General features: G+C 45.7%; 1 protein-coding gene across 1 annotated transcript; it reads right to left on the bottom strand.

Annotated features, from left to right (window-relative positions):
• Positions 1-4585: 4585 nt before the first annotated feature.
• Positions 4586-24767, bottom strand: LOC119863191. The gene is made up of 10 exons (XM_038421059.2): positions 24317-24767; positions 20733-20828; positions 19952-20105; positions 19080-19255; positions 17857-17934; positions 16166-16275; positions 15019-15278; positions 11723-13720; positions 6647-6773; positions 4586-4964 (listed from the first exon to the last, which is right to left on the bottom strand). The coding sequence occupies exons 1-10, from the start codon at positions 24761-24763 to the stop codon at positions 4808-4810; spliced, it is 3603 nt and encodes a 1200-aa protein (XP_038276987.2). The 5' UTR covers positions 24764-24767; the 3' UTR covers positions 4586-4807.
• Positions 24768-27706: the final 2939 nt, after the last annotated feature.

Here is a 27706-nt window from a genome sequence, read left to right as displayed (position 1 = left end):
GAGGAAGATGGAGAATTATAGCAATGCGATCATGCAGTCATTCGTTTTAGGCAGGTGCACAGCTTGCTGGCTCAGTTCTCTGAGATTCTGAATTGCTTCATTTGTGGGCATTGCAGAAGACTCTTGAAGGGATTTGAATGATAGATGTGTAGAGGGTGGGTACTGTAGGTCTGGGAAAGGAGATTCAAATCTGGTCTGCAAACCCCAAGTTTTCTCTAGAATACAAAACTTGCATTTTTGTAGGAGACTAAAGCACCCATTAGTGTCTGTCCTTGTAAACTGAAACAATATATGCGATACGCCCTGTTTCTCTGACGTCTTCAGCAGTTAGATGTAAGCAAGAATAGTAAAACAGACTTTGTACCCAACAACACGACATAATGACTACTATAAAAACAGAAGGGACTAGATTATGACTTTAGTTATGTCAGTGTAAATCCTGCTGACCAACCTAATAGGCTCGGAAGCCAGCCAAACAGACGCTCAAAGCCTGCAGCCAAACCTATGCTCAAAGAACTGTTTAAGAAAGTGAATTAATTTAATGCAGGCAGTGGGATGCTCAATCCTAAATTTGACCAGCTAGTAGCATAGTCCAGGTTAATCTAGAGAGCAGCACTGACATTATGGAGTGCCATTAATTTGAAACGTGGCTCTCGAACCTGCTAGTTAAGTGTATCTAGGGCCTGTTATAGGAATGCACGGCCTATTCCAAAGTGCGTTACAGAGCTGGGTTCATTTCAACTCATGTAACCGTTATTTAGGGGCTGCTCACTACATATGCGCTAAGCCATTGCAAGAGAAACACAGGAAAATGTTTAAATCAGAACTCGTCATGCCACCTGTTTCCAGCCTGGTTCATGACTGAGTGAAACATTAGCAGCCCCCTGCTGCAAGTGGGAGGGTCACATGAAGATCAAGTTCAACAGCCTACCTAGATAAACACCAATAGTAGGAACACTCCTAGCTGCTCCACCATGCAGCCAAGCAACTCACAATAAAAGGACAACAAAAAATCAAATACACTTTACAGGCCAGGTAGCATTACTGTCTAGACACTGCAATGCCCATGCCTAGGGCCCCAGCTCCTGGAGTCATGTGACGAGCACAGAATCTTAGCTTTCATTTAAAAACATTATCCCACTTGGTTACGATAAAAACCTCAAAAACTTGGCCCAAACATGACTGATGCAGTAATATCTACCTGAGTCTGCAGACAGCCTGAGACAACAGCTGAGGGGTGAACTGCCCAGGGATCACAACAGGGTGTTAACATCACCACCACCCCTCACCACCACCATCCAAGCAAGGCGGGGCTCTGTGTAGCAAGCTCAGCCACTCCCCCACCTATTTCTTGGCACAGTGGTAAGCATTGGGAGTCCCTGTAGCCACTCATGCAAGGGAGAAGCAACAACCCCCTGCAGTTCCCCACAGAATGCTGGTGATGGGAGAAAGTGGGCCCCCTTCTACTGCCACATGAGGTGAGGGGGTGGCCCACAGCAGAGCGGGCCAAGCACCCACAGCTCCCCTCTGTTCTCCATTAGATCTGATGGTGCTCAGCTCTTCTGAAAACCCAGCCCAAGGTACTGAAACCCCTGCTGAGGCTCCAGCAGAAGAGAGGAAGGTCAAAGCCCAGCAGACTAGCCCATGGGCCATTACCACCAAGGGTATGGCTTCACTGCAGAGGTAGCCTACGGGGCTAGCAGCCACGTTGCAAAGCCCTACCTGACTTACTGCATGCTCACCGGTGCTTCAATCCCATGTGTTGCTAGGACTTCTGGGGGACATCTCATGGTTCTTAGCGCTGCAGGAAACTGAGCTGCTGTAGAATTCCTGCCCAGTGAATTATGGGAGAACATCTGTCCTTCTGGGCACACAGGGGGAATTATGAGAAGGCACTAGAGGTTTAGCCATATTAGAGTGGTTGAACCTGGGGTCTCACTGCAATGTGTGTGGGTTACGCACCCAACTGTAGGCAATGCTCTGGCTTTAGCCTGTAGCCTAGGGCAGGTCAGCTAGCCCAGGTTGAAAGAACCATCACCACACTCAAGTCAGAGGTTTGTGTGTGTGGACAACACCTGAGTCAGAGCTCAGGTTAACTCTGCAGTGAAGACAAGCCCTGAGAAACCAGGAAACTCAAGGGCAATTGCACTCTATATTGTCTACTGGGCAACATGAAACCATGTGGCGAGTCTGAATGACTCACTCAAGGCTGTATTGTCCAAAATCTGTGACTGCTTTCCAAGTGTGCATGAGGCAATCACAGCCATTGACAAGAATCAGAGCAATACATTTGGAAAAACACTTTAGTAGCACAGAGCACAAAGTTATATCCACAGGTTCTGCCCCACAGGGCTGAGCAAAGGAAAATGGGCCATGTTTCAAAAATGGCCATTGACCATCCTGTGTATGCTCAACAAAACAGATGCAACACAGTGCTTTAAAAGAAAATCAGAGCCAAAAATAGTAGAATGACTGCTGTCCCACGATCAAGGCTCGGATTGCATTTTGGTGATAAAGTAACCCCGAGTTAGTGCAACTTAAGTACAGTGGAGGGTTTAATATGTAGAAATCACAGTATTGCACACATAAGTGAACACAGGGCCCACAATTAGCTTTACTCTCTCTCTCGGAGATATATATAATTTATTAGATAGGATCCATGCTAATGTTTTGGTTTTTTTTTAAATCTCACGCAAAAACTTGAGTCCGTGGGCCAGAGTCTTAACTGGTACCAGCTGAAGTACTGTAGCTCCATTGAAATCAGTAAAGCATGACAATGTATACAAGCTGAGAATCTAGCCCTATGGTCTCAGATGAAGAGAAGAGAGAGTAGAAGTGTGAGTACTGTTCCCAGTAAATCCCCAAGTGAGATACTATGGGAAAGAACATCTCTCCTAGAAGATAGCATTTGCCCAGCACATCCCCAGGAACTCAGCCCAAGACACTTGACCCTGACTCAGATCACTCTACTGATTAAAAAAATGACCTGTTCATTTTTGCTTTTTTATGCTTTTCTTACAAAAATTAAACTACTGTACTTCACAGAATACTATGAGAAGGAAGCAAATGACACTAGAGATTAGTGCCTCTTTAACAGCCAGGGGTTTGATTTCGGAGAAGCATGTGGTCAATCATTTACTTCAGACAGAATTTTTGTTTTGTTCTTGTCCTCTATTTTGCCCAGATCTGCTCAAAGATTTTAGAGAGTCACATGACCTCAATCTGGGAGGCAGTTTTGCTGGAGAGCTGCAAACTGGCTTTTCTAGAAGCCGACCTCTGTCTGAACCCGTAGCCCTCGAGCTGTGCAGGGACTGTAGCAAGTGTTGCAATGACATTGAGGCACTATTAACAGGATCCATTTGAACTTATTTTTCTCCTTATATTTAAGCTATTTCTTCCCTTCTGGAGTGTTGTTTGTGACTGTCTGTTAGAGAGCAGACAGTGGAATCTGGAAACGTAAGACTAACAAGTACAAAGTTCATTGGTCGCAGTTACACATATTTGTGTCAGAGAGGCAGGAACTGGGCCCCTGTTTGCATTGGGGTAACTCCACTGGCTTCAGCGTGATAAGGAAACATGTAACGAAGTGAAGAATCGGGCCCAGTTTAGTCTGCTGACTTGCTAAAAACAGCTGGTGGCCTTTGGTTTGGTTTTTTTTGTAAGCATTAACCCAGCCCCACCTTGTTTGATGTTAGCGATAAACTCCTCTGCTCTTAACATCCCATTCTCAAAGACAGGGAGAGGTTCCCAGCTAGTGTTTGAGTCAATAAAGCAACAGAGCATTGACTTACACGAGGAGGACTCAAAGACAATGAAGGGTTTGATGGTTTTGCAGAGTGGAGACATGGGGCACAAAAAACACACAGAAAAATTATACCATTTTGGTGCACCAAACTGGGGTAAACAAGCCCTAGGGCAAAACTGGTGGGAAGACTAAAGCAGCAGGGCTTATATTATCTCTATGGTTAAAAAAAATCCATATATCAGACATACAGCAACAGAGGATGTATGAAAGGCCTGATCCAACAACCACGGAAGTCAATGGAAACTCATCATCTTTAAGGGATGCTGCAGTGCTTTACCCAGATAGTTTTTACTTATTATTGCACAAGTGCAGAACTCCTTCCAAGTCACTCCCTCCAGCGGGCTGGATTTAATGACCTCTCAAGGTCCCTTACAACCCTACATTTCTGTGATTCTATGACAAAACACTGGATTCTAAATATACAGGAAACCTTCCCATTGGAGAAGCCATGCCAGAAAGCAAGACTGACGAGCTGTGGAGTTGGACCAAATCTGGCCCAATGCTCGTTGATCATCTTAATAGAACTTACTCCCATCAAGAACTTCAGCTCCTACAGGGATGTGTAATTGCAGGGGCATACGAACAACCTGTCCACATCATCCCAGGTCCCATCACCTTCCTCCAATGCCCCATCCCTGCCCTGGAATGGTTCCAGTGCAGGTAGCAGAGAACTGGGAGACCCAGCTGTAGGCCTAGGGCCAGGGTACAGCCTAGCTGGTGCAAAGGGGCCATAAGGCACTGTCTCATCTGGCCCCAGTTATAAAAATGAGATCATCATTGTGAATTTTAGAAGGTAAAATGACTGGTCTTTATTTAGCATTCCAATATAAAAATAAAATAAATACATTATGCAAACTCCCTTCTAAGTTCTCCAGCTAGTTCAAACTGTCCCAGCAAAAGTACAAGACAAATTGATTCATAGTGTGATGCGGGATTATATTTGATGATTTTTAGCTACAGAAAAATAAAAATATTTACTAATCATTTTGAAAAACAGACAATTTATGTATGTTGCAGTGGATCATTCATGAAGACATTTTCTTCCTGTTTGATCCTCTTGGATTTTTCCTTTTCTTTTGTCATTTTCTTCCTTTTGGTTTTATAGACAGGGGAATGCAGGAACTGTGTGTTTGTAAAGGGGTCACCACGCCTCAATTTGCTGCAGAATAAAAAGGGTTAAATATTGTTAACTAACTATGATAATACAAATAATTAAAGTGCTAGTCAAATTTAGGCCTGTTCTAAATTTGCAAGTTGTACCCATACAACTATTTCTATTAGAGGCATGTTTTGTTTTGTTTTTTAAAACCATAATAGTTATACCAGTATAAGTCACCTTGGATTTTTACTGGTGTAGGCTTATTCCTCCTCCAAAATGAAGAGAGACATACTAGTATAAAGGTTCTTTATACGGATATAAAATGTGTTCATACTAGGGAAGGGTCTTCGAGTGCTTGCAAATGTCCATTCCAACATAGGTGTGTGCGCACCCTGAGCACAGTTGCCAGAATTTTTTCCCTTAGTGGCATCTGGTGGGTTGGCTCCAGCCCTCTAGTGTTGTGTGCTTATAAGGCCGGTATAAATGGCCCTGCTGACCCCACTCCTCTTCAGTTCCTTATTACTGCTCGTGACAGTTCCTGGAACCCCTCATTGCTCAGGTAATCCTTCTCTTAGCGGTTTTTAATCCGATCTTTAGTGCAAATAGTTGCTGTAATTTTAGTAGTTAGGTTAGTTTTAGTACTTAGATAGTTTCAGATGCCTCTGTGCTTCGTTTGCAGGGTTGTCCGCTTCTCCGGTGCTAGGGCATGCCTCGGTCACCGGGTTTCAAGCCTTGCACCTCCTGCGTTAAGTCTATGGCTATACCGGTATAGTTAAAGTAGTACAGCTTTCAAGTGCAGACAAGGCCTGAAGATAGCTGGTGATATGCAAAACAGAGGTACCCTCACAATGAGAAAATGCCCCTATGCAGGAGAGATTGATGCACTGAGTTTTTAGAACATCTTTAGAGAAATCCTCCGTTTTGTAACTACTCAGATATTCTGCTTACTGAAAAAACAATGCACCCGTCATGAGAACTTGACTGAATCAATGGTACTTGTAGTAATATCTTTAATATACATATACAAAAATGCTTTGGATGTCTCAGAATACAGTGAAGTACAAATGCTGCTTTCTGTTCCTATTCCTTGTATATCTAGGAAACTGAATTTCTACTATTCCTCTACCTACTTAATATTACAGTTTAGAGATTTCTTACTTCCAGGGATGGGTTTGTACAGGGTTGTGGTTTAAGTTTCAGCAATTAAAAAATAATGGTGAGTGATAAAGTAATAAACCTAGCAAAGAATTGTGCTAGACATCAACTCTTGGACAGTAAGCGTACAGGACTCCACGCAGGCATCTGTGCTAACTGATCCCAAGGCAGATTGTGGCCTAAATTCAACATGATAGTGGGTGCCACAAACAGATACAGGACATACAGTTGCTCAGGAAGGGCCTGATCCTTGAAAGGGATCACAGAGGCAGACTCTCAACTCAGCAAATTCCTACTGACTTCAGAGAGATTCCACAGAAACGTAAGGTTCTGTCTAGGCAGACGGGGGCCTAAGGCGCACACATATTTTATGGAGCCATTTGTTTTTGTTCTGTTGGCTCCCTCATCACTTCTTATAGGCCAAAAGGCTATTTTAGGAAGGATTTGGATGAAGGTAGGGAAGAGAATAGATCTAGCCACCTGACTGGGGAGGGCATGCCAAGCAATAGGGGCAGCCGGCATACAGGAAAAGCCCATTTCAACAAGAACAGTGTGCAGGGGAGGCGCTGGGGATTAGAAATACCGACCTATTGAGTTTCGGTTCTGCGTAGCAAGCCGGGTCCCGCCTCCGTCTGGTCGGACGTGCCGAAGACTCTTCTGAACTGATCGATGCCCGAAAGCTGGCATTGGTCAGATCTTGCAGGGCTTTGTTCTCTGTAAAGACAGGGACATTTGAAAGGATTTATTCAAAATATTGCCGATTTCCTGACAAAGCCCATTTAAATCGAGCCTGAGACATCACCTGCGAGCGGAGCAGAGAACGAGTAATGTACGGTCAGCGTTCTCTGAAAGTTGCATCTGGCACCTTTCCCTTCACCGCCAGACACAGGAGACTGTTTGGGAGGTTACTCCACCCCATTTTGTCCAAAACCAGAATTATTGTTCAAAGGCTAGGTTTTTTACTATGTATTATTGTAATTTTTCATTGTGGGAGGGCCAACAGGCCGCAGTCAGCAGCAGGGCTGTATTGTACATACAGAAAGTCATTGGCAGTCCCTGCCCTAAAGAACGTATTCTCTAAACGACATAGCAGGTGGGTAGGAGCTAAGGAAGTGTGATCGAGGGTGCCTGTGGTATCGGAACTAGCTGGGAGAATTCCACAGCTAACTATGTAACCCGGATGTAACTGCAGCATCTACTGAAAACCTTTCCAAGTGAAATTAGCAAGTCTGGGGCATGAGGAGGAGGAGATCAGTGTAATACCATTTTCCAGAGCTCCTGTTACAGGTAAATACCCTTGCAAAGTACACTCTGCTTTTCAAACCAGCCTGATTTTGAAACGCTACAGAAAAAAACAAACCCACATCTTTTTGCAGAGTAACCAGTAGTAACAGAACCTCTCCCATAACTGCACATCTCCCTTCAGATCATCAGTGGGAGCTTATACAAGTGGAATGAGGGCTGCACGTGGCCCACAATAACCATAATTAAGCTACTGGGCCTACTAAACTTTGCCTTTCTTCCGATGCCTTACACCCTCTAATGCAAGAGACTGGGAGAAAGCTGATGGGGTGTGAAAATTGAACCGTAGGACTCATCTACCCATGTGGAGTTCACGTTGTCTGGATGAGGGGAACGTGAGCATTTCAGAATGAACCAAATGAATGGAGATGCAGGATCCCTCATCAAGTAAGTGCGTCTGCAGCCTCTGGCTCTGAGTTTGTGAGTACTTCTATACAAAATTATGCCTCTCTTATTTTAATGCACGAGACATGGTAATAAAAACTCTAACAACATTTAATCCCTCTCAGTACAGTGTTTGCCATAAAGGCCTCAGAGCATACCCGTGAGTCTAAGCATCTGGATCCATTCTGTGTGTGTTTACAGGGGCACATGAGCTATAGGACGGACTCTATGAGAGACAAAGAAATGCTAAACACTTGGGTTAACTCTGGAAGAATCTACAAAGACCACATATTACTAGAACTTTGTTCTCTGATTCCATTAACTCCTGATAGTTCCACCGACCCAGAGCATGGAGAACCCTACTAGGGTCAGAATAGGAAGCAAATGAGGTAAGTTGTTGGAGCATTTTCCCCCTGGTTGGAGAAATGTTGAAACGTCTCCCTAGCAAAGCTGGCATTCTGCTGCTTTCCAAACATAGCAAGAAGAATAAGTGGAGTTCCCTGGAGCACAGATTGCTCTGCACGGGGCCAGCATTAAGGATGAAGCTGAGGTCTGGATAAAACGTGGTTATTAGTGGAATCATCTGAAGGTCCATTAGGCTGAAGGGGCTCACATCTCAGCCCATCTAGCCCAACTGAGGTGAGGTTCAGCCCTGGTCTGACTCCACTGTGATTGACTTCAACAGGAGGGGAATTAGACCAATGCAAAGTTCTCTTGAAACAGCCCATCTCTAATAGATTCATAGATACTAAGGTCAGAAGGGACCATTCAGATCATCTAGTCCGACCTCCTGCACAGCGCAGGCCACAGAATCTCACCCACCCACTCCTACGAAAAACCTCACCTATGTCTGAGCTATTGAAGTCCTCAAATCATGGTTTAAAGACTTCAAGGAGCAGAGAAGCCGCCCTCAAGTCACCCATGCCCCATGCTACAGAGGAAGGCGAAAAACCTCCAGGGCCTCTCCAATCTGCCCTGGAGGAAAATTCCTTCCCAACCCCAAATATGGCGATCAGCTAAACCCTGAGCATATGGGCAAGATTCACCAGCCAGATACTGCAGAAAATTCTTTCCTGGGTAACTCAGATCCCATCCATCTAATATCCCATCTCAGGGGATTAGGCCTATTTACCCTGAATATTTAAAGATCATTTACTTACCAAAATCACATTATCCCATCATACCATCTCCTCCATAAACTTATCAAGTAGAATCTTAAAGCCAGGTAGATCTTTTGCCCCCACTGCTTCCCTTGGAAGGCTATTCCAAAACTTCATTCCTCTGATGATTAGAAACCTTTGTCTAATTTCAAGTCTAAACTTCCTGGTGGCCAGTTTATACCCATTTGTTCTTGTGTCCACATTGGTGCTGAGCTGAAATAATTCCTCTCCCTCTCCTATATTTATGCCTCTGATATATTTATAGGGAGCAATCATATCTCCCCTCAACCTTCTTTTAGTTAGGCTAAACAAGCCAAGCTCCTTAAGTCTCCTTTCATAAGACAAGTTTTCCATTCCTCAGATCATCCTAGTAGCCCTTCTCTGTACCTGCTCCAGTTTGAATTCATCCTTTTTAAACATGGGAGACCAGAAATGCACACAGTATTCTAGGTGAGGTCTCACCAGTGCCTTGTATAACGGTACTAAAACCTCCTTATCCCTACTGGAAATGCCTCTCCTGATGCATCCCAAAACCACTTTAGCTTTTTTCACAGCCATATCACATTGGCAGCTCATAGTCATCCTATGATCAACCAATACTCCAAGGTCCTTCTCCTCTTCTGTTACTTCTAATTGATGCGTCCCCAACTTATAACTAAAATTCTTGTTATTAATCCCTAAATGTATAACCTTACACTTCTCACTATTAAATTTCATCCAGTTTACAAGGTCATCCAGATCCTCCTGTATAATATCCCGATCCTTCTCTGAATTGGCAATACCTCCCAGCTTTGTATCATCTGCAAACTTTATTAGCAGTGTCCCACTTTTTGTGCCAAAGTCAGTAATAAAAAGATTAAATAAGACTGGTCCCAAAACCGATCCCTGAGGAACTCCACTGGTAACCTCCCTCGAACCTGACAGTTCGCCTTTCAGTAGGACCCGTTGCAATCTCCCCTTTAACCAATTCCTTATCCACCTTTGATGTTCATATTGATCCCCATCTTCTCCAATTTAACTAATAATTCCCCATGTGGCACGGTATCAAATGCCTTACTGAAATCTAGGTAAATTAGATCCACTGTGTTTCCTTTATCTAAAAAATCTGTTACTTTTTCAAAAAAGGAAATCAGGTTGGTTTGGCACGATCTACCTTTTGTAAAACCATATTGTATTTTGTCTCATTTACCATTGACTTCAATGTCCTTAACTAATTTCTCCTTCAAAATTTTTTCCAGGACCTTGCATACTACAGATGTCAAACTAACTGGCCTGTAGTTACGCGGATCACTTTTTTTCCCCTTTCTTAAAAATAGGAACTATATTAGCAATTCTCCAATCATTCGGTACTACTCCTGAGTTTACAGATTCATTAAAAATTCTTGCTAATGGGCTTGCAATTTCAGGTGCCAATTCCTTTAATATTCTTGGATGAAGATTATCTGGGCCCCCCGATTTAGTCCCATTAAGCTGTTTCAGTTTTGCTTCTACCTCAGATATGGTAATATCTACCTCCATATCCTCATTCCCATTTGTCATGCTACCATTATCCCTAAGATCCTCTTTAGCCTTATTAAAGACTGAGGCAAAGTATTTGTTTAGATATTGAGCCATGCCTAGATTATCTTTAACCTCCACTCCATCCTCAGTGTTTAGCGGCCCCACTTCTTCTTTCTTAGTTTTCTTCTTATTCATATGGCAATCTCTCTCTCAGGTTTTGTCTTCACTGCAAAACCAACTCAAGTTATAACTCAAACAATGCCCCTAACTTGAGTCCCCTCCACACCCACAAACCCCGAACTCAAGTGCATTGGTGCTTTTAACTTGAGTGGACTGACCCAAGAGGGGGCACAGGCTAACGCTCAAGCCAGTGCAACCAGTCAGCTGCTAACACAACCACATCTGCAGTGTGGACCCAGGCTAGCACGACTCAAAAGCTGCTGGTTCTCGGCAGCCATCCCACATTCCTTCCTCTTGTGCCCAGAAACCACAGACAAGACAACAATTCTCTGGGAATGAACTCCTTGAGCGGCTCAGTTTACTGCAGTCTACAAACCAAGGAACCTGTCCCTATAAGTCAGTGCCACACAGGAGCGAGCACAGTGCAGGGGTGGGCTCAGATGTTATTGGACAGCGCGGCCGCTCTCACTCAAATGAGGCGAACTTGAGAGGAGGAACTCGTGTTAACCCTGCAGTGAAAACATCTTTAGGCAACAACAGGGATCTGAACCCTCCCACTCAGCTTTAACACATACAAGAGCACATCTCCCAGCCAGTTCTAGCGTCCTCTTTGCAAAGACAATGCAGGCACTGATCAGGGCTATTTTATATTGTTCTCCACATAAAAGCTGCTCAAGTGTTCAACATCTTGCAAGACAGTCTAGAGGAAGAGTTACAACATCAGAGGCAAAGGGAACAAATCCCCACAGCAGTGGTCCTCAACCTTTTCCTACCCACAACCAAAATAGCATCCAGAGACTCTTGCAAAAATATAAATAAAATCCCAAGTCACTGAAGCGAAATCGAGGAGCGGTGAGGTCTTTTAAGGGCTGGTGGCCTGATTCAAAACCTGCCGAATGGAAAATCCCACAAGGAATTCAACAGGCTTTGAGTCAGACCCCAACTTAGTAGAACTTTTATTTTTCTGCAGTTAGCATTCAGATGGCAGAGGGCAACAAAAATACCCAAGATTCATACATAACCTGTGTTTTAAATAGTAATGATCAGAGCATTTATTGTACTACAATATAATCACTTCCACCTTTCCTGTATACTGTCAGTATGCTAATAATCCCTTTCCCCTACCACGCCACTTACCACTTCCTGGCAAGGCTGTACTTTGGCAAGGGTCTTTTGAACTGGCCTTTGCTTTCTTCCGCCCACAACTGCCTCCCAATGTCTGCTCGGTGTCATTTTCTTTAACGATTGCAGAGCTCTTTGGCAGAGTGGAAGATTTTTCTGCAATTCTGTGCTCTGCAGCAGTTGGGGGCTCCAAGCGTGGGAGACTTTTGCTGCAGAGGTTGAAGGCCAAAACTTCAGAACGGGCTGCAGAGGAGAAATCAATAACGCCTAGATTTCCCACCATGGAATTCGTCCCACCTGGCTCACCGATCGGTGGCTCCAGGTAGGAATCTGGCTCAGTTTTGAAAATGGTAACAGGCAGAAAATTCTGTTCCACTGGATCAGCCTGACTGAATGCAGACTCTGCTATACCTCCAGTCTCAGAAGCAAAACTCTCTCTGCCCTCAGGGTGAGCTTCTGGAGGGTTAACAACATAGGTTTTTCTCTTAGTCTTAGATCTGGAATCAGCCCCTTCCTTCAAGGTGTTCGTATTGCTGGGGACTCCGTCCAGTACCTTTTCTACGGGGCTGCTGCTCCGCTTTTTATTGCTCTGAACAGCTGAGGTTCTCTGAGCTTTTTGGATCTTGTTAGTTTTGCTCTCAGGAACATGCTCAGAGCGGGTGATTTCACCCCCCTTTAAACCTGGCAGGACAGGAATTGAGCTCCCTGTAAGATCAGAAAGAGACACAGTGTACGTTTTCCTGCTAGGTTTGGTATTGCTTGATGAATCCTTATCGTTGCTTTTGTTTACACTTTGCACATTTACACACGGACCAGAAGTCCCTGCTTCACTTCTCTGAGGGTTGAAGTTGCCCTCTTTACTCATTTTTTTCTTGCTTTTCTGCCCTTTTTTAGCCTGGCATTCAGCTTTGCTCTCTGGAATTCTGGTACTGCTTTGCACATGTTCCTCACTACAGTCAGCTGCTCTGCTAATTCGAATGGTCTTCCTGGTTGCTTTTGGTTTTGTACATTTCACATTCGCACACAGCAAATCCTGCTGCAAAGCTGGTATGCCGGAGCCCGGTTTTTCCAAGCACGGTGGACTTTGCGGAGCACCACCATTTAATGGAGGTTTATGACTGAACGAGGCAGAGCGTGGACTTTGGAACTGGCTCTCCATATTATTCAGTCTCTCAGCAAGAGACTCTCTATTTAGTTCTTGTGGTAACAAGACCCTTTTTTCCATCTTCTTCGACTGCCCTGCATTCCACACATGCATTCTTCTGCAATCTTTGGCTTTATCACTTTGTCCTGCAGCACAGCTACTGCTCTTCTGTAACAACCCCTCTTCCAAAGCATCCCCGGGAGTCTGCCATGCGGGCTTGTGCGCTTCCCATTTGCTCCCGCTCAAGCCGTTAGCCTTGGATACCTTTTTAGAACTCGGGGGGCTCTCTTCTTCATGAGGTACATCCGAACTACTTTTAGGATGGATTTTAAGTGCATCTTTTTTCTTTTTACCTTTGCTGACCTTTTTGACAATTGTAGTTTCAGCGGCTTTGGCTTGGCCATTACTTTGACTTTTGGCTTCTAATGTAATAAACTCAGCGACTCGGCTGAAATTATGATCCACTTCAGCATCGCACAGAGTCTCTTCAGGCTGCAGCAGGTCACGGGGAAGCCCTTTATCTGGGGATTCTGTTTTAGGATCGCTATCGGGCTCCGAAGGCAAATCCAAGAGATGGAGAGAGTTCGATTTGACCGGAATGCTTGTTTTACTGGCACAGCTGTCCCCACCAACGCTCCATTTGGAGGCACGATTTGAGTTGGTATCTAGGTGAAAGTCCACTGCAGAAGATGGAGTACTCGTCATAAAGACAGTGACACGTTTCTTCCTTTCAGTTACGTGTCCATGCAGGTGTACCAGACTATCACTACATGGTCTTGTAATCTTCTCACATTGCGGCCGAGAAAGATTATTAGCCAGAGTAGGTATTGGGAAACTTTCGGAACTTTGTGGGGTGCATGATGAGGATTCTACAATGAAAAAAAACCAAACATATCTATATATCATCCTAAAATCAACAGGGCAGACAACAAATCACCTTCTGCAGCACCAGAAAATCCCATCAACTCAGATTTGTGACCCCCACAGGACAGACTGTGGCATCTCTTTCATGAGACAAGGTTGGCTTTTCTAGTGGAGAATCAGCAAATTGTCTGTGCTGCAGAAATGTTTATTTAGCTCTCCTCAAAACAGGAGAATGGCTCAAAGCACAATCCCAGACCACAACACGCTGGGTATTTGAGGGTGTTCAAAATCCAGATCAGAAAGTTTTATTATTTGTATTGTGGTATCGCACGGACCCAGACCCCATTGTGCTAGGCGCTGTACACACCTATGGGGGGGTGGGGAAAGACCACCAGGATTCATTATCCAAGACAATTCAGCCAGCAGGCGAAAATCAGTTGCTGGAAAATATTGCTACACATGTTAACTAAGGCTATGTCTACACTGCACTCAGGAGGTACCACTGCAGCACTTGTCAGCGGACCCGACATGCTACCCAGCCAAGTACAATCCTGCCCAGGGCTCTAGGTATATACCCGGGGAACCAGACCAGGCCGCTACCCACGCCGCTGCAGCAACACTGCTATTTTGAGCATGCTAGTTTGAGCAAAGCCACGTGTCCATCTCACACAGCGTAGCTGTGCCTCTTGACTGTAAGACAGCTGGACCCTTTATGTGTCACTCCAGTGCAATGTTGGTCTCCACCAGCCTATGGTGGAACAAGACCCTTGAATCGTAACAAGGGGCACGTCACCCAAGCAGAAGAATTTAAAAATAACCAATCAGTAAGACAAAACCAGGAACAACATCAACGAGAGAGGTTCAACTCTTCTGCGTTGGGCAACGTTCTCGTGGTTTGTATAGTCATAAACTGGCTGGAATGTACGTGAACCAGAATCAGAACTGCTTGTCGTGGGATTCTTTGGCACAAAATGGTCGGATCCCAAAGTATGGGCCCGCACCTCTCTCTCTAAGCACTTCCACACTGTAGCAGTTGCTACTGAAAGTCCTAGGAAAGCTCAATCTCTACTGTAGCCATGATGTTCAGGGGTGTTCCTGGTTTGTAGCACAGCAACAACCAGAGTGTCCTAGGCAGCCCCAGATTTGTTCCAACACTATCACTAGTATTCCCATGACACCAATACAGCCTCAGTGTCCAAGCGGACGAGTTAAATGCACATCTGTTCAGTCTGTATTGCACTGCAGCCCAGCACTAAAGCACACCAACAGTTGTCCTAGGAGAACAGACAAAGATGGACTTTACCTCCAAAAATCAGATGAGAGTCAAGAAAGGCAGGTTCCGGTTCACCTCCTTTGCTCGACCTCTGCCCGTTTTTCTCCCGGCTTGCTAACGGCTCCTCCACGAGCTGGGACGAGGTGATGGTTGTGCTTTTACCCAGCTGCTCTGGAATGGATGTCTGGAGCCCTAGCGGGAACGTCTGCACGCTCTCAGAGCTACTGCCTCGGCGCCTTTTCCCGTCATATACTTCACACACTGGGACCCTCATCGGCATCGCTGCCATTCTGCAGCGCAAAGAGAGGTGATGAAAGGAAAAGCGGGAACGGAGCAGATCATCCGTCTCCAGGCTTTAGGACAGCACCAAAATCCACCCTGACTTGGGACAGCACTTCAGCATGTCCTTCAAGTTAAAGATGTGCTTTCCTGAATGGTTAAAATGCCGAAGCAAAGAGGAATGCGTGCCAGCGTGGCTGAATTTGATCCGTGCCAAGCGGTCATTTCACATAGGTGGGAAAGCATGCGTCTCTTGGGGCACAGCCTCTGTGGGAGGAAACAAAATCTGAAGGGAGATGGAAGCAGGGCCATCCAGAACACAGGTCTGAACGATAGTGTGCTGGGGTTATACAGGGACCTGAACTTGGGACACGACAAGGAAGAAACAGCTTTTCAGATATACTGTTTTAAGAACAGATCACATTTGCAATGGCATTTCCCAAAACAAGCACCTAAATTGTAGTAGCGTGGGTTACTGCTAAGCATTTACTCTTAAGCATAGGGAGGCAGAGGGGGTTAGTGGAGACAGCACTAAACTGGGACCCAGGAGACCTGGACTCTATTTTCAGCTCTGCCACTGCCCCGCAGGGTGACCTTGGGCAAGTCACTTACTCACTGCGTGCCTCAGTTTCCCCATCTGTAAAATGGGGAATAATTACACTGACTTTTGTAAAAGTGCTTTGAGACCTACTGATGAAAAGCACCATACAAGAGATAGGCAGTATTATTATTATTATTAATATAGCACTGCAAAGATACAGGGTGCTTTACAAACCTACGCCCCAATCCAGCAGAGCACTGAAACGTATAGAACGTGAAGCACATGGACAGCCCGATTGAATTGACATGTTTAAAGTTACACACGATTTTAGCCTCATTTGAACATTTTCAGGCTTACCTAGCAAGTGGAGAGACCCCAAGTTGTGCATCTGTGAGATCATCAGTCCAGCTGCCCTCCACGATGCTGTGGTGCTGTCCCGCAGCTAACAGCAGAGAACTTGAACGGTACTAGAGGGTGGAAAAATGGCACGGTCTGTTAACGGTTCTGTAATAAACAAGCACGCTGTTCTGTGTGGGAGCAGCACAAGGTCCTATCTTGGTTTTATGGAAGGTGATGAGGGATTTTTTTGGATACCAACACGTGGGAAATTACACACTGGCACTTTAAATAGTACATAGATACTTTTGAGCATTCTGCCATGAAAATGGTACTACTGGGATTTTTATTTTGTATATAATAAATAAATGTTAAGACCCTCATACAAAACTGCCCCCTCCAAAAGTAAAACAGAACAAGCCAGGAATGAGACGGTGCTGGGAGGCTGCACTAGCCTCTCTCAGGTGAGAGTTTCTAGCCTTTATAACTGGGAAGTGCATCTTCCCCGTATGAACAGACGCAATATGATCTCACTGAATCTGTAGCAGCTCCAAGGGGTCTGTGAATCATCCCTTTCCAGTGAGGTGTCAACTCTGAAATCTAATGATGGCACTTCTATTTTCCACATGGGAAATATTGCCACCATTGATTATTAGCTATCTGTATTACCATAGCACCTTGGAACCCCAGTCATGAAACAGGACCCCATTGTGCTAGGCACTCTACAAACACAGACCAAAAGATGGTCCCTGCCCTAAAGAGGTAGATGTCTTTAGCAAACAACCAGCCCCTCTGGGATTATCAGCAGAGCCTGAAGCTTAGAGCCTGGGTAGACTATGGCCAGCCTTCCCCCATGGTGCCAAACCTGGAAAGGTGCTAGATATATACATGGGCCTGGTCTACATACAGATTTTGCACCAGTGTAACTATGTCGCTTAGGGGTATGATATTCTGCAGACATAGTTAAACTACAACAACCTAGTGTGGACACAGTTATGCCAGTATAAAGGCACTTATACAAGTATAGCTTACTCCCCTTTCTGCCTGGGAATAGGCTATACATGTATAACTGCATCCACACTATGGGAGCTTGGATCACTTTAACTATGCGGATAGATATCCAATTTATACATTTAGACAAGATCTTAGCTCAGGGTACATCTACACAACAGCAGCATAACTATGGTGCTGCAGTTGTAGCCTAGACACCTCCTACATCAGCGGAAGGAGTAAATCCATCAACCTAGTTGGGTCTACAATGGGGGGGTTAGGTTGACCTAACTACATCACACAGGGCATGACATGTTTCACAGCCCTGAGTGACAGTATCTAGGTCAATCTAATTTTTAGGCGTAGACCAGGCCTCAGAGACCTTAGGGCTGTAACTCATCCTGCTAAAATTGAGCTAGAGGTATTGGACTGTGCCCACATTGGCATTAATTGGCAATTTCAAATAGAGTTAAACGAGTTCAGCTGAGTTAATACAACTGAAGGAAAAAAAAAATCTACCTCAAAGCCAAGGGGAGCTACTGGCTGCAATCTGGCCCTTTAATTTGGTCAGTGACATTAACATATAGCTAAAATCAAGGTACTGTGTGGGGTAAGCAGGTAACATTTCCAAACGATGACGTGAGGAGCAATCCTTGGACAGGAGCCACAGATATTTCACTCCTTCCCAAACACACACGAGTACTCGGAGTCCCACCACCTACCTCGGAAGGTCTGCTCATCTTTATGGCCGTCAGCAGGTTACCATTCAGAAATGCTTCCAGTTGTTTGAGGGTTTTATTCTGTATCAGAAAAGTCATGTTTTACAAGACTGGAATTTAAAATTTCTCTAGACACAGCTGAAGAGAGGCTAATATTGGGAGCAGAAAGCAGTGCCGCTCAGCCCGATGAGAGAACAAGGGCATGCTATGAGACACTAAAGCTCCCAGCAATTACACACTAGTAATAAGTCTCAGGCTACTTTGGTTACAATGAAAAGCTATCAGATGTGATCCAATTGCAAACCAATGCAGCAAAGCATGCCTGAGTTTGCAGGGAGCCTGGGTTGCCTGGAACAACAGCTCTGAGAACAGCCCCATTAATTGCAAAGGGTGCTAACAGATTATAGTTTAAATGGCAACACTTACCTATTTCACTGCTCAAAGCATATGAGAAAAAGAGAGGGAGGAGTATCATCATGTAATTAAAATGCTCATATTATGGGTAGGCCTTTGACACTATATGGTGGGATGGAAGAGGTGGGGGAGGGAATGGGTTTGGTTGCCCTGAAGATTTGGGAAATGCTCCACTGTTGGAAGGGGCTCGGATACAACCACCTGAGTAGAAAGCCTGGACAGTTTGCATGTCTTGTCTGATAGACAAGCCCTTAATTGAGCAGCATAGCTATACCAGAATTATTATTCTACTACAGCTATGCTGGCAATTTCCCTGTATAGACAAGCCCTCAGAAACCTAGTATCTTCCCTTGAGATAGCATCCCAACTGGGGACAACTGAAGACAATGAACGGCCCACCTGCACTATTAAACCACCATATCCAGGACCCAGTTACAACACTGTCAACACACAGTTTGTGCTTGCAGTATAGACACGATCTAACCCCATCTTACTGTGCCTGTACTGGGTCATCACTCTGCTCTGTTCAGGGTTGTATCTCAGTTCAGACACACAGGTAGGCTTAGTCTACCGCACAAGAGGCCAGAGTTGTAACTGTCTCCCTGCACAGCTGCTAGGGAGAATGGGACCCAGGTTCAATTCTATGTTTGGACGGTTTTTTTAAAAAGATTAAAAAAATAGGTTAGTAAATTCTGAAATGTTTTGATGGCAAAAATTAAGTTACATTCTTTTTCTTCCTGGCTAGGCTCTACAGAGGTGGTAGCACTGATTGTGACTGCCCCACAACCAAAGTTCAAGTGTTAGCACAGTACCAGAAAATACAGTCTTTGCCGAAGCGTAGCATTCTGGAAGTGACATTGCTCCACTTCTTTCTGCAGTAACATCTTCTCAAAGACGAGCCTCTGGCTATTCGCCTTCTCGGCGCTGAGGGCCAGTGCCAGAGCTTTATTATTGCGTTTTAAGGAGACCTTAACTATAGAAGAGTTGTCTACAGGCAAAATAAAAGTAAGATATTACATTAAATCTCTCCTATTCCTGCTACCAGAATAAATCTACGCCAGCCAAGGCCCTGCTGCCTGCACGAATCACACCATGGGTCTGTATTATTACTGATAATTCTATCATTTCCATCTAGTAATGGACCAATACCATTGTTAAGATTCTTTTTTGTTCCTCATATATTAAAAAAACTCCTTCCTATTGTCCTTAACTCTGAGGGCCATCGAGTTCTCTTTGTGTCCCTGAGCATCCCTTATTTTTCTACAATTCCTAACTTCTGGTTTATACTCAGTACGATCAACTTCCTCTTCATTACATTTGTTAATTTTATTTTTTTTACAGCTGCTTTCACTTCCCCTCTAAACCGGGCAGTTTTTTTTAATCCAGCCTGGCCTTCTTCAATTGTGGTCTTGTGGTTAAGCCACTCGACTAAGAGCTACGGCATCTGAGTTCAATTCCCAGCTCCGCCAGACTTCCTCAGTGATCTTGAGCAAGTTACTTAGCCTCTATGTGCCTCAGTTTCCCCAACTATAAAATGGGGGTAATACTTTCTTCCAGATTTAGACTAAGTTCTTGGGGCAAGGACTCTTTTACTACATGCATGTACAGCACCAAGCACAATGGGACCGTGATCTTGATATGAGCTCCTAAGTGCTTGCATAATACAAAAACAAACAACACTCACTTATTATTTTTGTTTTGATTTTTGATACAAGGGAAGCATTCAGCTTTGCTGTCTTTAAAGCACCATTTTTCTTCTCCCTCATCCGTTCTCTAACACCACTTAGGGAGAAAAAAGATGTATCCGCAGCCTCCTGAGACGCCATGGTTGAAGAGTCCTAAGAGAGAGCAAGCAAGAGAAAGAAGTGAGTTAGTGCTTGTATCTTTTCAGAAAATAAAGCCTGCAGTTGTAGGGAAAACTCTTTCCAAAGGGGAAATGCTTCTCTATTGTTATCCCCTCCCACACAAACACTTCTGAGCAAAAAACACCAGATCAGCTCTTTTTCCCTACAGCCTACACATGCCCACGTCCTATAATTAACGTTGCCTTTCCCAGGCAGTGAGAATAGACACCAAAATCGCTGCAGATGTAATACAAATCCAGTCTTCGTATGTGGATCTTGATTGAGTTTTCCTATCCTATGAAGACAGGTTTCCAGGGGAGTCAATTGCAGAGAGCCTTCCACGTGCACTCTGGCTCCATTAACCCAGCCTTGAAAATCACTTTCTCCAGCATCAAACAGCAAAGTCCAGGTTTCCATCCGCCCATTCATCTTGACCGTCTGGAATGTTTATAAAACCTAGTTTGTTGGGGGTGATGGTGGGCCAGGACCCCCAACCCACCCCACAGTAAGTGAGCCACCTTACACCTCTCATTGCACTGAAAGGGATCGTACTTATTTCCATTCACCATGTGAGACCTGGGGATCTCTCTCCCCAAAAAAAACACCACAAAGTGCACTAACCTGCATGGACTCAGGTTTCCCAGTGGAACTTGCAGAGGTTTCTAGCAGAGCCAGTCCAGCCTCCCAGCCAGCAGCAGCCCCACCACCAGGGCAGAACTGTATGGAAGAAACTGGCTCTCACTAAACCATATATAAACAAAACAAAACAAACAAAGCATCCCAGAGGCAACCCTCCTCGGGACCTTCTCAGAGTCCTATTTAAACCAATGGGCTTGAAAAATGGGAGATGCTTTCAAACATGTTAATTAACACATTTCATGCCAGAGAGACAAGGTGGGTGAGGGAATATCTTTGATTGGATCAACTTCTGTTAGTGAAAGAGACAAGCTTTCCAGCTACACAGAGCTCTTCTTCAGGTCTGGGAAAGGTACTCAGAGTGTCACAGCTAAATACAAGATGGCACAGATTGTTTAGCATAAGTAGTTAGCACATATTGTAAGGAACCATTCAAGGTAAACAGGTTTCATCATGTTGATAATAGCCCACTTTAATTGATTTGTCTCGACCCCCCACTGGGTTAGGCAACTCCCATCTTTTCATGTACTGCTATATATCTCTTCCTACTGTATTTTCCACTCCATGCATTTGGTGAAGTGGGTTTTAGCCCACAAAAGCTTATGCCCAAATACATTTGTTAGTCTCTAAGGTGCCACAAGTACTCCTTGTTGTTTCAAGGTAAAGTGACCACTCATTTTCTCAGTTCACACAAGCCCAGTGGGCCTCTGTTCTGGCACCAGGGCCCCCATGTTTACATCTACTCCCAGGATCGGTGCCTAGCCACCCACCTCTGCTGTCGAATCAGCTGCATCAGGAAGCTCGGTTAAGACTGAGTTTCACTTTATAGTCTGCAGGGGAGAAAACTATAGCCCTGATCCTACAACCAGCTGTGATGTCAGTGGGACAGGGCTGGGGTCTGGTCACATGGAGAGATTTCCAGAGTTGGCGACTGTGTGTAAACTGGGTCCTTAAATTGTGCTAACCCTGCCACAGTTAATTCTGGAACATAATGGGAGCCCAAGATAGAGGCACATAAATGGACTTAGAAGCCCCGAAATATACATATTTTTGAAAGATCTTGAGCTATGTACTTGTTAGATGATAGATAGATAGCTCTTAATCTACACAAAACGGGAAATGACTGCCTAGAAAGGAGTACTGCAGAAAAGGATCTGGGGGTCATAGTGAACCACAAGGTAAATATGAGTCAACAGTGCAACAATGATGCAAAAAAAGCAAACATCACTGTGGGATATATTAGCAGGAGTGTTGTAAGCAAGACCCGAGAAGTAATTCTTCCGCTCTACTCCGTGCTGATTAGGCCTGAACTGCAGTATTGTGTCCAGTTCTGGGTGCCCATTTCAGGAAAGAAGTGGACAAATTGGAGAAAGTCTAGAGAAAAGCAACAAAAATTATTAAAGGTCTAGAAAACATGACCCATGAGGGGACTGAAGAAGTTTGTTTAGTCTGGAGAAGAGAAAACTGAGAGGGGACATGATAACCGTTTTAAAGTACAGAAAAGGTTGTTACAAGGAGGAGGGAGAAAAATTGTTCTTTTTAACCTCTGAGGATAGGACAAGAAGCAATGGGCTTAAATCACAGCAAGGGAGATTTAGGTTGGACATTAGGAAAAACTTCTTGTCAGAGTGGTTAAGCACTGGAATAAATTGCTTAGGGAGGTTGTGGCATCTCCATCATATTTTTAAGAGGTTAGACAAACACCTGTCAGGGATGTCTAGACCAGTGGTCCCCAACCTTTCTGTGGTAATTGCACATTCCTATTCCCAGAAGACTAGCGGGCGCCAGACACCCCACTGCCGAAATGCTGCCAAGAAGCCACATTGAAAAGAAGTGTCGCCGCCGAAATACGGCAACGCTTCGGCTGGTTCTCCAGCGGCCACGCTCGGGGGCACAGGGTCCTGCGGGTGCACGCCATTGCGCCCGTGGGTACCGCGTTGGGGATCCCGGTCTAGACAATACTCAGTCCTGCCTTGAGTGCAGGGGACTGGATGACCTTTCGAGGTCCCTTCATCATATGATTCTATCAAGATCTCTCCAACCTTTAACCTGCCAGGTACTGCCCTCAGGAGGACTCTGGATCCCTCCCCAATCACTAACTCCTCCCCCAGCTTTGGATGTTTGGGATTTACAAAAAGGGCATGGGGGGGACACACACCAGAGAGTTTCACAGACACCCCCCCCCGGGCCATCGAGCACAGCAGGCGCTGCTGACTTGACTTCACACAGTGTTTCTTTCTCCTTATTTCGTCGCAACCCTGCAGCCCCCGGACAAAGGGGAACTAGCCCAGGGGCCACAAACACGCGGGGTTCTTCCCTGCAGCCCACCAAGCTTCCCGCGGCCCCCCCAGCGTGCCACATCCCCAGTCTACCTGCAGGCCAGGGGTGGGCAAACTACGGCCCCAGGCTGGATCCGGCCCCTCAGGGCTTTGGATCCCGCCCGCAGATTTGCCAACCCCTGCGGCCCCAGGGGAGGGGAAGCAGAGAACTCCATGAGCTGTTCTTGCCTGTGGGTACCTCCCCTGAAGTGCTCACGGGCTGGGGCCACAGGGAAGCAGTGCCCGGAGCGGCATGGGGCCAGGGCCAGGGCAGGCAGGGAGCCCCGGTGCGTGCCCCTGCCACCCCAGAACTGCTCAAGGTAAGCAGTGCCAGGCCGGAACCCTAACCCCTCCTGCACCCCGCACCCCAATCCCCTGCCCTGAGCCCCCTGCCACACCCCACACACTCCTTCCTGCACCCCAACCCTCTGCCCTGATCCCCCTGCTGCACCCAACCCCCTGCCCTGAGCCCCCGCCGCACCCTGCACCCCAACCCCCTGCCCTGAGCCCCCGCCACACCCCACACCCCTCCTGCACCCCAACCCCCTGCCCTGAGCCCCCGCCGCACCCCACACCCCTCCTGCACCCCAACCCCCTGCCCTGAGCCCCCGCCACACCCCACACCCCTCCTGCACCCCAACCCCCTGCCCTGAGCCCCCGCCACACCCCACACCCCTCCTGCACCCCAACCCCCTGACCTGAGCCCCCACCACACCCCACACCCCTCCTGCACCCCAACCCCCTGACCTGAGCCCCCTGCCACACCCCACACCCCTCCTGCACCCCAACCCCCTGACCTGAGCCCCCGCCACACCCCACACCCCTCCTGCACCCCAACCCCCTGCCCTGAGCCCCCGCCACACCCCTCCTGCACCCCAACCCCCTGCCCTGAGCCCCCTGCCGCACCCCACACCCCTCCTGCACCCCAACCCCCTGCCCTGAGCCCCCGCCACACCCCAACCCCCACCCTGAGCCCTCTGCTGCACCCCGCGGGCAGGGGCAGGGGCAGCGGGGGGTGACGCGCCCCTCGGGCCAGCGCACGAGCCCTGCGGGGGGTTCGAGTTCGAGCCCCCTGAACTAGCCCGCGCGCAGTTTGCTTTTAAGGGTTTCGGTGGCCCGCCGAGCCCGAGCGAGCCTGGAGGCTGCAAAGCGGGTTTCTTTGCCTGGGGCTCCGGCTCTGCGCCGGCTGCCGCCCTGCCGGCCCCGGGCACTCGGGGGGGGGGTCCCCGCTAACGGACACCCCGCACTTACCCGACCGCGCCTACATCGCCAACAGGGCCCCCGGGCGGGGGGGGGCGGAGAGGGGGCTCTGCACGGGGCTTTCCGCAGGGCAGGCTCGGGACGTCTGGAAAATGCAGCGGGACGGTTTTGTGGTTTTTTTTTTTTTTTTAAACGTAAACCAGATTCCCCCTCCCCCGCTTCGCAAGGAGCCGGCCCCAGCGCCGCGCGGCACCAACCGCCTCCAGCCCGCGCCCCGCCCCGCGCCGCGCTCGGCCGGGCCAGGCGCGCGCGCGGGCGGGCGGCGATTTGAAATGGCTCACGTGACCTCCCCGCTGCCGCTCGTTCCACCCGCGGCAGGAGCCCCGGCGACGCTTGTGCGCCGCGCCTGGTGCAGCCGAAGCGGCTGGTTCCCGGCTCGCCGGCTTTGCAGGGGCCGCAGCTCCAGCCCAGTGAAAACAGAGCTCGTGCTGGGCGCATGAGCTTTCTTTAGAGAGAAGAAAAGGGGGACGGGTGGCACCTTGGAGACTAACCAATTTATTAGAGCACAAGCTTTCCTGAGCTACAGCCCACTTCATCGGATGCATGCCGTGGAAAATAGCCAATGCATGCGATGAAGTGGGCTGTAGCTCACGAAAGCTTACGCTCAAAGACATTTGTTAGTCTCTAAGGACCCACAAGTACTCCTTTTCTTTTTGCGAATACAGACTAACACGGCTGCTGCTCTGAAACCTGTCATTAGAGAGATGCCATCAGCTTCAAAACCCTCGGTTTCAGAGCAGCAGCCCTGTTAGTCTGTATTCGCAAAAAGAAAAGGAGGACGGGTGGCACCTTGGAGACTAACAAATTTATTAGAGCATAAGCTTTTGTGAGCTACAGCTCACTTCATCGGATGCTTTTGCGAAAACCCTCGGTGGAAGCGATCTGTTCCTCTGTTCCAGCTCCCCCCTTTAAACCATTCACGCAGAAAGGCCTTTGTAAAACATATTTTCCGTCTCGCTCTTTGCACGGTCAGCTTCCCTGCTGGATCTCTCTTGGCTTGTAGGCCTGACAGCTTCACTTCTTGTCTCTGGCCCGTTTTGCTCCCATGCAGGAGTACAATACTGCCGTGTCTGTGCCGCAAGAATCACAGGCGGGTGTCTGGGGCTAGAAAGCGGGTTCCGTTGATTTTTTTGTTGCGCTCTTATAACACAGTAGTGCACGTGTAGATGTTTTTTCAAAAGATAAACAAGTGGAACCAAATAATAAGCAGCAGATGAGAATTTAAAAACAAAATAGTATAGACCATCTGTGGGGCCTTCTACCCACATAGAGCCCGTTGAAGAACTGGGGCCTATATCTGGTAATGAAGACTGTAACTGTGTGTCAGGAAGAGTCAGAACCAGTGTTGTCAGTTCATGAGATTTTCTTTAGTGTCTCGTGGTATTTGTTGTTTTTTCTTAAAGCTCCAGCTCCTGGATTCATTTGATCGTCTGAGAATCTCAGCTTTATTTATTTAGTTAGTTAGTTATTTATTTTTAAGTAGGTTTCTAGTCCTCGTGGGTGTGAAGAAAAGCTACAAAATATGAATCTACAGGCTCAAACACCAGAAAGCATATACCCCAAATTTATATCATTCTAAAAGTCTCATAATTTTCAAGTCAGTCTCATGATTTTCAAGGCCTCATTCATGATTTCTGAATGCATGAGGTTAGGGTGGATTGATTTAAATCAAGACAATTTAAATCATGATTTAAAGTCACCAAGTGAAAAGCTTTGATTTAAATCATTGATTTTAAGCAGCTCTTTCATTTGTACCTCAGTTATTTTCTAAAGAAAAGTGCATTCTCAATGGTTTGTATAACCATTAAAACATGTTGATTTACAACTAATAGAGCCTTTGCACTAGGTTTGGTACATCTTTCTGCTGCCTAGAACGGTACAAATAGTTATATATACAGTTGTGTAGCTTAATATTTTCAGATCCTTATTAATTAATGGTACAATTTTCATATGTTAGAAAATGGTGAATGATATATTGCTTATTTACTAGAAAATTAACTTTTGGCTCATGATTTGTATCAAGCAACATTAGGACGGTATCTGGAATTTAATTAAACACACAAAAACAGCATATAAAATTTATTTTTATTAAGCAAAACAAGCCCTTAATACAGTACACAACCAATTGTGCCATATTTAGAATGTTTGACCGCAACGTTGGATGTTTTCCCCCTGATTCTTTCTGTGTATAGAAAAGCAGGCTTTAATTCAAAGTTTTGATAGAGGCTTATGGATTCAGCATATTCATTTTTTATTTAAATGTTTTAAGAGATTGTAATAAGTGTAGGACTTAACATATTTTGTATTAAATTCAGATTTCATTTTAAACAGGTTTATTTTAAAAATAGATTATAATTTAAATAACATAAAAATCTGATTTAATTAAAAGTATTAATTTATAAATTTTTAATGATTAATTTTTAAATTATCGATTTTTAATCCACCCTGCTTGAGGTTGGCAAACTATAGAACATTTTTGTATGAAGTGTAGAAAAAACTATGTATTTTTAAAAAAAATATTTAAATGAACAATAGAAGTATAACAAAACCTCCTAAAATCAGAGGCTTATTTTAAAGCAATTCTTTCAGCTCAAATTTGACCCCAAATTTAGGTTTTGTACTTCTGTAGATCAAACTGCAGAATCCAGCACCTATCCACGTATGGTATGTTTTCTCTCTTTCTGATGAAAGGATGACACATAACCACATGTTAAAAGAACATTTTTTAGAAATAGTTTATATAAAATTTTGACACAGGTGGCAAATACATCAATACTTTCTAAACAAGTCAAAATTCTCTCATCTAACAGTTGGTGTTTTAAGTACAACTGTCAAGCAAATATTATATGAAACCAATGCTTAACATAAAATGAAGTAAAGAAAATCAATTACAGTTATGCACGTTTCCTTAAGAAATAGCAATTTAAAACTGCAATGCAGACAGAATCATAATGGTACGTGTAGATGGTAGTGACACAGATAGACTGAATCTTCCTCATGCTACTGTGGGAATTTGAATGACAACTCTCTGCCAGAGCCCTAAATAACACACATTGTTACTTCTGCATAGGGGTTTTGAGGAATGTATTAACTTGTGATCACTATGTCACATGAATTGTTGGATTGTGAATAAGCTCAGTGAGTTAACTCCTCTGCAACTCTATTCAGGGATGGATTGATTTCCTTAAAGCAATTCCACAAAAGTCAATGGAGTTAAACTGGTGTCAAACAGATTGAGGCCCCAGATGTTAACCCAGCTCCATTACTAGCACAGACACAGCCTATGGTACAGGTTAATGGAGAACCTGATTGGAACCTGTTTTGGAAAAGGTCCTGTTCTGGAAAACCAAGGTCATGAAGCTATAGGGCTTGGAACAAGAG

Source organism: Dermochelys coriacea, chromosome 11 (assembly GCF_009764565.3).
Source record: "Dermochelys coriacea isolate rDerCor1 chromosome 11, rDerCor1.pri.v4, whole genome shotgun sequence".
Taxonomy (NCBI): domain Eukaryota; kingdom Metazoa; phylum Chordata; order Testudines; family Dermochelyidae; genus Dermochelys; species Dermochelys coriacea.
The sequence above is the reverse complement of the archived record's forward strand: the minus strand, read 5'-3'. Positions and strand labels throughout refer to the sequence as shown.